This window comes from Oncorhynchus mykiss, chromosome 13 (assembly GCF_057628025.1).
Source record: "Oncorhynchus mykiss isolate SJ-2025 chromosome 13, ASM5762802v1, whole genome shotgun sequence".
Lineage (NCBI taxonomy): Eukaryota > Metazoa > Chordata > Actinopteri > Salmoniformes > Salmonidae > Oncorhynchus > Oncorhynchus mykiss.
Window position 1 is genome coordinate 9,577,501 of NC_143034.1, and position 10,000 is coordinate 9,587,500.

The 10,000-nt window shown below is 44.7% G+C and overlaps 1 protein-coding gene across 1 annotated transcript in view; it reads right to left on the reverse strand.

Annotated features, from left to right (window-relative positions):
• Positions 1-10,000, reverse strand: part of LOC110513416 (beta-1,3-N-acetylglucosaminyltransferase lunatic fringe) — a 27,481-nt gene that overhangs the window by 16,474 nt on the left and 1,007 nt on the right. Inside the window, exon 1 of the mRNA XM_036948481.2 lies at positions 9,886-10,000. This exon is cut by the window's right edge and continues 1,007 nt beyond it. Within this exon, the coding sequence (XP_036804376.1) occupies positions 9,886-10,000 (115 nt within the window). The remainder of the gene's footprint in view (positions 1-9,885) is intronic.

Genomic DNA, 10,000 nt, shown 5'->3' on the forward strand with positions numbered 1-10,000 from the left:
CTAGTCGGCTGTACCTGGCACTAGTCGGCTGTACCTGGCACTAGTCGGCTGTACCTGGCACTAGTCGGCTGTACCTGGCACTAGTCGGCTGTACCTGGCACTAGTCGGCTGTACCTGGTCAGACTTGATTTGCAATAACGAATAATGTATCAACCCCGACCAAAAAATGTCCATGAACTATAATTCACATTTCCTGTTGCAGCCGGATTGTTTTCCTGCTGTAGCAAACTGGCTCAAATTAAGATCCTACATAGAATGGTGAGAGTCGCAAAACATTTCGTATCGCGATAATATCATACTGTGAGGTCACCGTGACGTTCCCATCTCTAATGGCAGATAGGTTCAGGCCGTGAGCTGCGTCTCCGAAGGTCTCGTGTCCCATGGAGTTACACCCAAACCTTAACCACTCAGAATTAATGCCTCAACTAAACCTTTGACATCAGACGTTTATGAACAAACGTGTGATTCTGCAGTGAGACTGTGAGAGCTTGTTGCTCTGTTTACATATCAACACAGACTAGTGTCTGCTGTGTGTGTGTGTGTGTGTGTGTGTTTTTGATGGTTTTTAGTCTGACTCCCAAATGGCATATGGCCTATAGGGCTCTGGTGAAAAGTAGTGAACTATATAGGGGATATGGCTCTGGTGTAAAGTAATGCACTATATAGGGAATATGGCTCTGGTCTATAGTAGTGTACTATATAGGGAATAGGACCCTGGTCTATAGTAGTGCACTATATAGGAAATAGGGCTTTGGTCTAAAGTAGTGCACTATATAGGGAATAAAATCTCTGGTCTAAAGTAGTGCACTATATAGGGAATAGGGCTCTGGTCTAAAGTAGTGCACTATATAGGGAATAGGGCTCTGGTCTAAAGTAGTGCACTATATAGGGAATAGATATCTGGTCTAAAGTAGTGTACTATATAGGGAATAGGGTACCATTTGGGATGTACATTTAGACTCAGACAATTACAATTAGCCACACTCATTGATTAGCCTTACAATTAGCCACACTCATAGGTTAGTCTTACAGTTAGCCACACTCATAGATTAGCTTTACAGTTAACCACACTCATAGGTTAGCCTTACAGTTAGCCACACTCATAGATTAGCCTTACAATTATCCACATCCATAGATTAGCCGTACAGTTAGCCACACTCATAGATTAGCCTTACAATTAGCCATTTCCATAGATTAGCCGTACAGTTAGCCACACTCATAGATTTGCCGTACAGTTAGCCTCAATCATAGATTAGCCTTACAGTTAGCTACACTCATAGATTAGCCTTACAATTATCCACACTCATAGATTAGCCTTACAGTTAGCTACACTCATAGATTAGCCTTACAATTAGCCACACTCATAGATTAGCCTTAAAATCAGCCACACTCATAGATTAGCCTTAAAATCAGCCACACTCATAGATTAGCCTTACAATTAGCCACACTCATAGACTTGCCTCTTCTTACAGGCTACAGGTAGATTCTCTCTACAGGCTACAGGTATATTCTCTCTACAGACTACAGGTATATTCTCTCTACAGACTACAGGTATATTCTCTCTACAGACTACAGGTATATTCTCTCTACAGGCTACAGGTATATTCTCTCTACAGGCTACAGGTATATTCTCTCTACAGACTACAGGTATATTCTCTTTACAGGCTACAGGTATATTCTCTTTACAGGCTACAGGTATATTCTCTCTACAGGCTACAGGTATATTCTCTCTACAGACTACAGGTATATTCTCTCTACAGGCTACAGGTATATTCTCTCTACAGGCTACAGGTATATTCTCTCTACAGGCTACAGGTATATTCTCTCTACAGGCTACAGGTATATTCTCTCTACAGGCTACAGGTATATTCTCTCTACAGGCTACAGGTATATTCTCTCTACAGGCTACAGGTATATTCTCTCTACAGACTACAGGTATATTCTCTCTACAGGCTACAGGTATATTCTCTCTACAGGCTACAGGTGTATTCTCTCTACAGGCTACAGGTATATTCTCTCTACAGGCTACAGGTATATTCTCTCTACAGGCTACAGGTATATTCTCTCTACAGACTACAGGTATATTCTCTCTACAGGCTACAGGTATATTCTCTCTACAGGCTACAGGTATATTCTCTCTACAGACTACAGGTATATTCTCTCTACAGGCTACAGGTATATTCTCTCTACAGACTACAGGTATATTCTCTCTACAGGCTACAGGTATATTCTCTCTACAGGCTACAGGTATATTCTCTCTACAGACTACAGGTATATTCTCTCTACAGGCTACAGGTAGCTACTCTCTCCAACATTGAGTGGAGATATACACTGAGTATACCAAACATTAAAAACACCTGCTCTTTCCATGACATTGACTGACCAGGTGAATCCAGGTGAAAGTTAAGATCCCTTATTGATGTTCAGTCAGTGTAGATGAAGGAGAGGAGACAGATTAAAGAAGGATTTTTAAGCCTTGAGACAAGTGAGACAGGGATTGTGTGTGTGTGTCATTCAGAGTGTGGATGGGCAAGGCAAAATCAAAGTGCCTTTGAACGGGGTGACAGGTAGGTGCACCGGTTTGTGTCAAGAACTGCAACGCTGCTGGGTTTTTCACGCTCAACAGTTTCCCGTGTGTATCAAGAATGGTCCACCACCCAAACGAACGACATACAGCCAACTTGACACAACTGTGGGAAGCATTGGAGTCAACCTGGACCAGAATCCCTGTGGGACGCGTTCGACACCTTGTGGAGTCAACATGGACCAGAATCCCCGTGGGACGCTTTCCACACCTTGTAGAGTCAACATGGACCAGAATCCCTGTGGGACGCTTTCCACACCTTGTGGAGTCAACATGGACCAGAATCCCTGAGGGACGCTTTCCACACCATGACGCGACGAACTGAGAACTATAAGGACATAGTTCTACCAGTCTGTTGTAGATCAGCTCTATGATGACATTATATAGTATCCTCTATAAGGACATAGTTCTACCAGTCTGTTGTAGATCAGCTCTATGATGACATTATATAGTATCCTCTATAAGGACATAGTTCTACCAGTCTGTTGTAGATCAGCTCTATGATGACATTATATAGTATCCTCTATAAGGACATAGTTCTACCAGTCTGTTGTAGATCAGCTCTATGATGACATTATATAGTATCCTCTATAAGGACATAGTTCTACCAGTCTGTTGTAGATCAGCTCTATGATGACATTATATAGTATCCTCTATAAGGACATAGTTCTACCAGTCTGTTTTAGATCAGCTCTATGATGACATTATATAGTATCCTCTATAAGGACATAGTTCTACCAGTCTGTTGTAGATCAGCTCTATGATGACATTATATAGTATCCTCTATAAGGACATAGTTCAGCTCTATGATGACATTATATAACATAACATCCAAGATGGCGTAGCAGTAGGACGTGTCGTGTTGTCGTGTCCCTTGTATATATCGTTTGTTTTCGTTTCGTTTTCGTTTTTTTTCTTCACATATCTTTAAAACTTTTGGCTGAACCTCAACTTCTTCTAAATACTCTCCTGCAACCCGCCTCACCCAACGTAGCTTTTTTCCTAAAGTATTTATATTTACTTCGGATCTGGAACCCCTCAACTGAAGCTAGCCAACTAGCCAACTAACTACCAGCTTCAGCAAAACATTGCTAGCGGTCTTCAGCTAACCGGTCATCAGCTAACCTTTAGCTCGGAAAGCTCTCGCCAGTTCGAACAACGCGACTCTAACCAGAGCATAACGGACCTATCTATTATTTTATTTTTATTTTTCACCCCCGGATTCCCATCGCAAACGGAACATTTTGAGCTCCTGGGCTACAATATCCAGACCCACGACCGGGCCATTGATGTCACCGCATGAAGAGGAATAAACAGACTCCCCCCATCGCGACGTCCCCAAAGGCTAACTCTCTAGCCCTTGCTATCGCCTTGCTTGCAAATTCGGCCTGCTAACTGCTAGCTTGTTTAGCCCGGTCCGCTAACTGCTACCGTGTTTAGCACCGTCTACTAACTGTTAGCTTGTTAGCACAGGCCTGCTAACCATCTGAATCGCCGCGTCCCAAACACTCACTGAACCCATATTTACTTTCTATCCCTTTTCGATTTTTAATTTGTTTATACCTTCCGGTAACCTGCCTCACCCAATGTGATACGGAACCGCTATTATCTTTACATTTTTAGAACACACTCAAGAACCTTCAGAAGCTAACCAGCTAACTGGCTACAAGCTATTTAGTCATTGTTAGTTTTCTAACCTGGATAACACTCGCCAGTCCAGCTTCCCTGCCCCATCCACCGCTGCCCCTTGGACACTGATCACTTGGCTACATAGCTGATGCATGCTGGACTGTCCATTAATTCACGGTAATCCATTCTGCTTGTTTATGTTTTATCTGTCGGCCCCAGCCGCACTTAGGCTCTGTGTGTAGTTAATCCGACCCTCTCTGCCTAATCAATCGCCATTCTACCTGCTGTTGTTGTGCTAGCTGATTAGCTGTTGTTGTCTCACCTACTGTTTTAGCTAGCTCTCCCAATTCAACACCTGTGATTACTGTATGCCTTGCTGTATGTCTCTCTCAAATGTCAATATGCCTTGTATACTGTTGTGCAGGTTAGTTATCATTGTTTTAGTTTACAATGGAGCCCCTAGTTCCACTCTTTATACCCCTGATACCTCCTTTGTCCCACCCCCCACACATGCGGTGACCTCACCCATTACAACCAGCATGTCCAGAGATACAACCTCTCTCATCATCACCCAGTGCCTGGGCTTACCTCCGCTGTACCCGCACCCCACCATACCCCTGTTTGCGCATTATGCCCTGAATATATTCTACCATGCCCAGAAACCTGCTCCTCTTATTCTCTGTCCCCAACGCCCTAGGCGACCAGTTTTGATAGCCTTCAGCCGCACCCTCATACTACTCCTTCTCTGTTCCGCGGGTGATGTGGAGGTAAACCCAGGCCCTGCATGTCCCCAGGCACCCTCATTTGTTGACTTCTGTGATCGAAAAAGCCTTGGTTTCATGCATGTCAACATCAGAAGCCTCCTCCCTAAGTGTGTCTTACTCACTGCTCTAGCACACTCTGCTAACCCTGATGTCCTTGCCGTGTCTGAATCCTGGCTCAGGAAGGCCACCAAAAATTCTGAGATTTCCATACCCAACTATAACATCTTCCGTCAAGATAGAACTGCCAAAGGGGGAGGAGTTGCAGTCTACTGCAGAGATAGCCTGCAAAGTAATGTCATACTCTCCAGGTCCATACCCAAACAGTTCGAACTACTAATTTTGAAAATTACTCTCTCCAGAAATAAGTCTCTCACTGTTGCCGCCTGCTACCGACCCCCCTCAGCTCCCAGCTGTGCCCTGGACACCATTTGTGAATTGATCGCCCCCCATCTAGCTTCAGAGTTTGTTCTGTTAGGTGACCTAAACTGGGATATGCTTAACACCCCGGCAGTCCTACAATCTAAGCTAGATGCCCTCAATCTCACTCAAATCATCAAGGAACCCACCAGGTACAACCCTAACTCTGTAAACAAGGGCACCCTCATTGACATCATCCTGACCAACTGGCCCTCCAAATACACCTCCGCTGTCTACAACCAGGATCTCAGCGATCACTGCCTCATTGCCTGTATCCGCTACGGAGCCGCAGTCAAACGACCACCCCTCATCACTGTCAAACGCTCCCTAAAACACTTCTGTGAGCAGGCCTTTCTAATCGACCTGGCCCGGGTATCCTGGAAGGACATTGACCTCATCCCGTCAGTTGAGGATGCCTGGTCTTTCTTTAAAAGTAACTTCCTCACCATTTTAGATAAGCATGCTCCGTTCAAAAAATGCAGAACTAAGAACAGATATAGCCCCTGGTTCACTCCAGACCTGACTGCCCTCGACCAGCACAAAAACATCCTGTGGCGGACTGCGCTAACATCGAATAGTCCCCGCGATATGCAACTGTTCAGGGAAGTCAGGAACCAATACACACAGTCAGTCAGGAAAGCTAAAGCCAACTTCTTCAGGCAGAAGTTTGCATCCTGTAGCTCCAACTCCAAAAAGTTCTGGGACACTGTGAAGTCCATGGAGAACAAGAGCACCTCCTCCCAGCTGCCCACTGCACTGAGACTAGGTAACATGGTCACCACCGATAAATCCATGATTATCGAAAACTTCAACAAGCATTTCTCAACGGCTGGCCATGCCTTCCGCCTGGCTACTCCAACCTCGGACAACAGCCCCCCCCCCCCCGCAGCTACTCGCCCAAGCCTCTCCAGGTTCTCCTTTACCCAAATCCAGATAGCAGATGTCCTGAAAGAGCTGCAAAACCTGGACCCGTACAAATCAGCTGGGCTGGACAATCTGGACCCTCTATTCCTGAAACTATCCGCCGCCATTGTCACAACCCCTATTACCAGCCTGTTCAACCTCTCTTTCATATCGTCTGAGATCCCCAAGGATTGGAAAGCTGCCGCAGTCATCCCCCTCTTCAAAGGGGGCGACACCCTGGACCCAAACTGTTACAGACCTATATCCATCCTGCCCTGCCTATCTAAGGTCTTCGAAAGCCAAGTCAACAAACAGGTCACTGACCATCTTGAATCCCACCGTACCTTCTCCGCTGTGCAATCTGGTTTCCGAGCCGGTCACGGGTGTACCTCAGCCACGCTCAAGGTACTAAACGATATCATAACCGCCATCGATAAAAGACAGTACTGTGCAGCGGTCTTCATAGACCTTGCCAAGGCTTTCGACTCTGTCAATCACCGTATTCTTATCGGCAGACTCAGTAGCCTCGGTTTTTCGGATGACTGCCTTGCCTGGTTCACCAATTACTTTGCAGACAGAGTTCAGTGTGTCAAATCGGAGGGCATGCTGTCCGGTCCTCTGGCAGTCTCTATGGGGGTGCCACAGGGTTCAATTCTCGGGCCGACTCTTTTCTCTGTATATATCAATGATGTTTCTCATGCTGCGGGCGATTCCCTGATCCACCTCTACGCAGACGACACCATTCTATATACTTCCGGCCCGTCCTTGGACACTGTGCTATCTAACCTCCAAACGAGCTTCAATGCCATACAGCACTCCTTCCGTGGCCTCCAACTGCTCTTAAACGCTAGTAAAACCAAATGCATGCTTTTCAACCGTTCGCTGCCTGCACCCGCACGCCTGACCAGCATCACCACCCTGGATGGTTCCGACCTTGAATATGTGGACATCTATAAGTACCTAGGTGTCTGGCTAGACTCTAAACTCTCCTTCCAGACCCATATCAAACATCTCCAATCGAAAATCAAATCAAGAGTCGGCTTTCTATTCCGCAACAAAGCCTCCTTCACTCACGCCGCCAAACTTACCCTAGTAAAACTGACTATCCTACCGATCCTCGACTTCGGCGACGTCATCTACAAAATTGCTTCCAACACTCTACTCAGCAAACTGGATGCAGTTTATCACAGTGCCATCCGTTTTGTCACTAAAGCACCTTATACCACCCACCACTGCGACTTGTATGCTCTAGTCGGCTGGCCCTCGCTACATATTCGTCGCCAGACCCACTGGCTCCAGGTCATCTACAAGTCCATGCTAGGTAAAGCTCCGCCTTATCTCAGTTCACTGGTTACGATGGCAACACCCATCCGTAGCACGCGCTCCAGCAGGTGTATCTCACTGATCATCCCTAAAGCCAACACCTCATTTGGCCGCCTTTCGTTCCAGTTCTCTGCTGCCTGTGACTGGAACGAATTGCAAAAATCGCTGAAGTTGGAGACTTTTATCTCCCTCACCAACTTCAAACATCTGCTATCTGAGCAGCTAACCGATCGCTGCAGCTGTACATAGTCTATTGGTAAATAGCCCACCCATTTTCACCTACCTCATCCCCATACTGTTTTTATTTATTTATTTTTATTTTTCTGCTCTTTTGCACACCAATATCTCTACCTGTACATAACCATCTGATCATTTATCACTCCAGTGTTAATCTGCATAATTGTAATTATTTGCCTACCTTCTCATGCCTTTTGCACACAATGTATATATAGACTCCCCTTTTTTCTACTGTGTTATTGACTTGCTAATTGTTTACTCCATGTGTAACTCTGTGTTGTCTGTTCACACTGCTATGCCTTATCTTGGCCAGGTCGCAGTTGCAAATGAGAACTTGTTCTCAACTAGCCTACCTGGTTAAATAAAGGTGAAATAAAAAAAATATATATATATAGTATCCTCTATAAGGACATAGTTCTACCAGTCTGTTGTAGATCAGCTCTATGATGACAGTATATAGTATCCTCTGTACGTCATTTTTAAAGAACCATGACTATTCTTTCTGATTCACTTGGTCTTCTGACACAAGCAAGGAGAGAAGAAAAAAGGGGAGAGAGAAAGAGAGCTCTTCTCCGTTTCCATTCCTTCTCCTCTACGTCCTCTGATCTGCCTACCGGGAATAATCTCCGTCGGCTCCAGTTTAACTTTACAGGTTTAGTGTCCGACTGTCTCGCGCTTGGCTCAGAGCGTGGAGGCAGTGAAAGTGAGCCGGCGTAACTAATCGCGTTGAAGGGGTATTTCAAGGAGAGGAGGGTTTGGGGTTTCTTGGGGTTACCCCTGGGAACATACACCGTGAAGCCTTACTGTTGAATGCAGATGCATCGGTAGCCTCACTGAAACTGTAGCATACACGTTGTTGTTCTAAATACATTTTGATTAGAGTCATTCAGCGCAACTTAAAGTTCTCATCCTAACGTAGCTGTGGGTAGACTAGGACAAACACAGATCACAGTCAGTTAAACTGTCCTCTATACAGTAGCTGTGGGTAGACTAGGACAAACACAGATCACAGTTAAACTGTCCTCTATACAGTAGCTGTGGGTAGACTAGGACAAACACAGATCACAGTCAGTTAAACTGTCCTCTATACAGTAGCTGTGGGTAGACTAGGACAAACACAGATCACAGTCAGTTAAACTGTCCTCTATACAGTAGCTGTGGGTAGACTAGGACAAACACATATCACAGTCACACTGTAGTAAGTTAAACGTTCCTCACTAAAGCTGTTATCAGTAAAGTCAGGTACTAGTAAGAAACGTGTTGTTACTGTGAAGTTTCCCTCTGCTGGAGTTGAGGCTCCGCTACTTGCAGTTCAGCCTAATGATCCCCGTAGCCTAGCAACCATGACATGTTCCGTTGCCTCGGTCATTTCATGCCACTAATGTGTGTGTGTTTATTTCTGTGTAATTATTCAAACTAGTCTTTAGATGCATTGGTAATATAATGCCAATAATGTGTGTGTGTTTATTTCTGTGTAATTATTCAAACTAGTCTTTAGATGCATTGGTAATATAATGCCACTAATGTGTGTGTGTTTATTTCTGGGTAATTATTCAAACTAGTATTTAGATGCATTGGTAATATAATGCCACTAATGTGTGTGTGTTTATTTCTGTGTAATTACTCAAACTAGTCTTTAGATGCATTGGTAATATAATGCCACTAATATGTGTGTGTGTTTATTTCTGGGTAATTATTCAAACTAGTATTTAGATGCATTGGTAATATAATGCCACTAATGTGTGTGTGTTTATTTCTAATTACTCAAACTAGTTTTTCCTCCGTTTTCCTCTAAGAATTGAAAAGTATCTGTCCTATCACCTGTTGCATGTTTAGATGCATCGGTAATCTAATTTCACAAACTACTACAATAGCAACGTGTCCAATAGGTTCGCCGGGCAGTTCAGAGCGTTATAGTCAGATATAGTCGAAAGGTTGTTCAAACCGCAGAGCCGACTGGGTGAAAGATGTGTCATTTTGTCCTTGAGGAAAGGCCTGTTCCTGTAAGTGTAACGTTTTTCGTATTACCTGTAGCATGTTTCTAGAGATCCATGTGTCCAGCAGTAGATCCAGCCTGGTGTGGTGATATTTCTTGGTGGTTTTCACCGCTATGAACACATCCGCCGGACTGAGCTCCTCCACC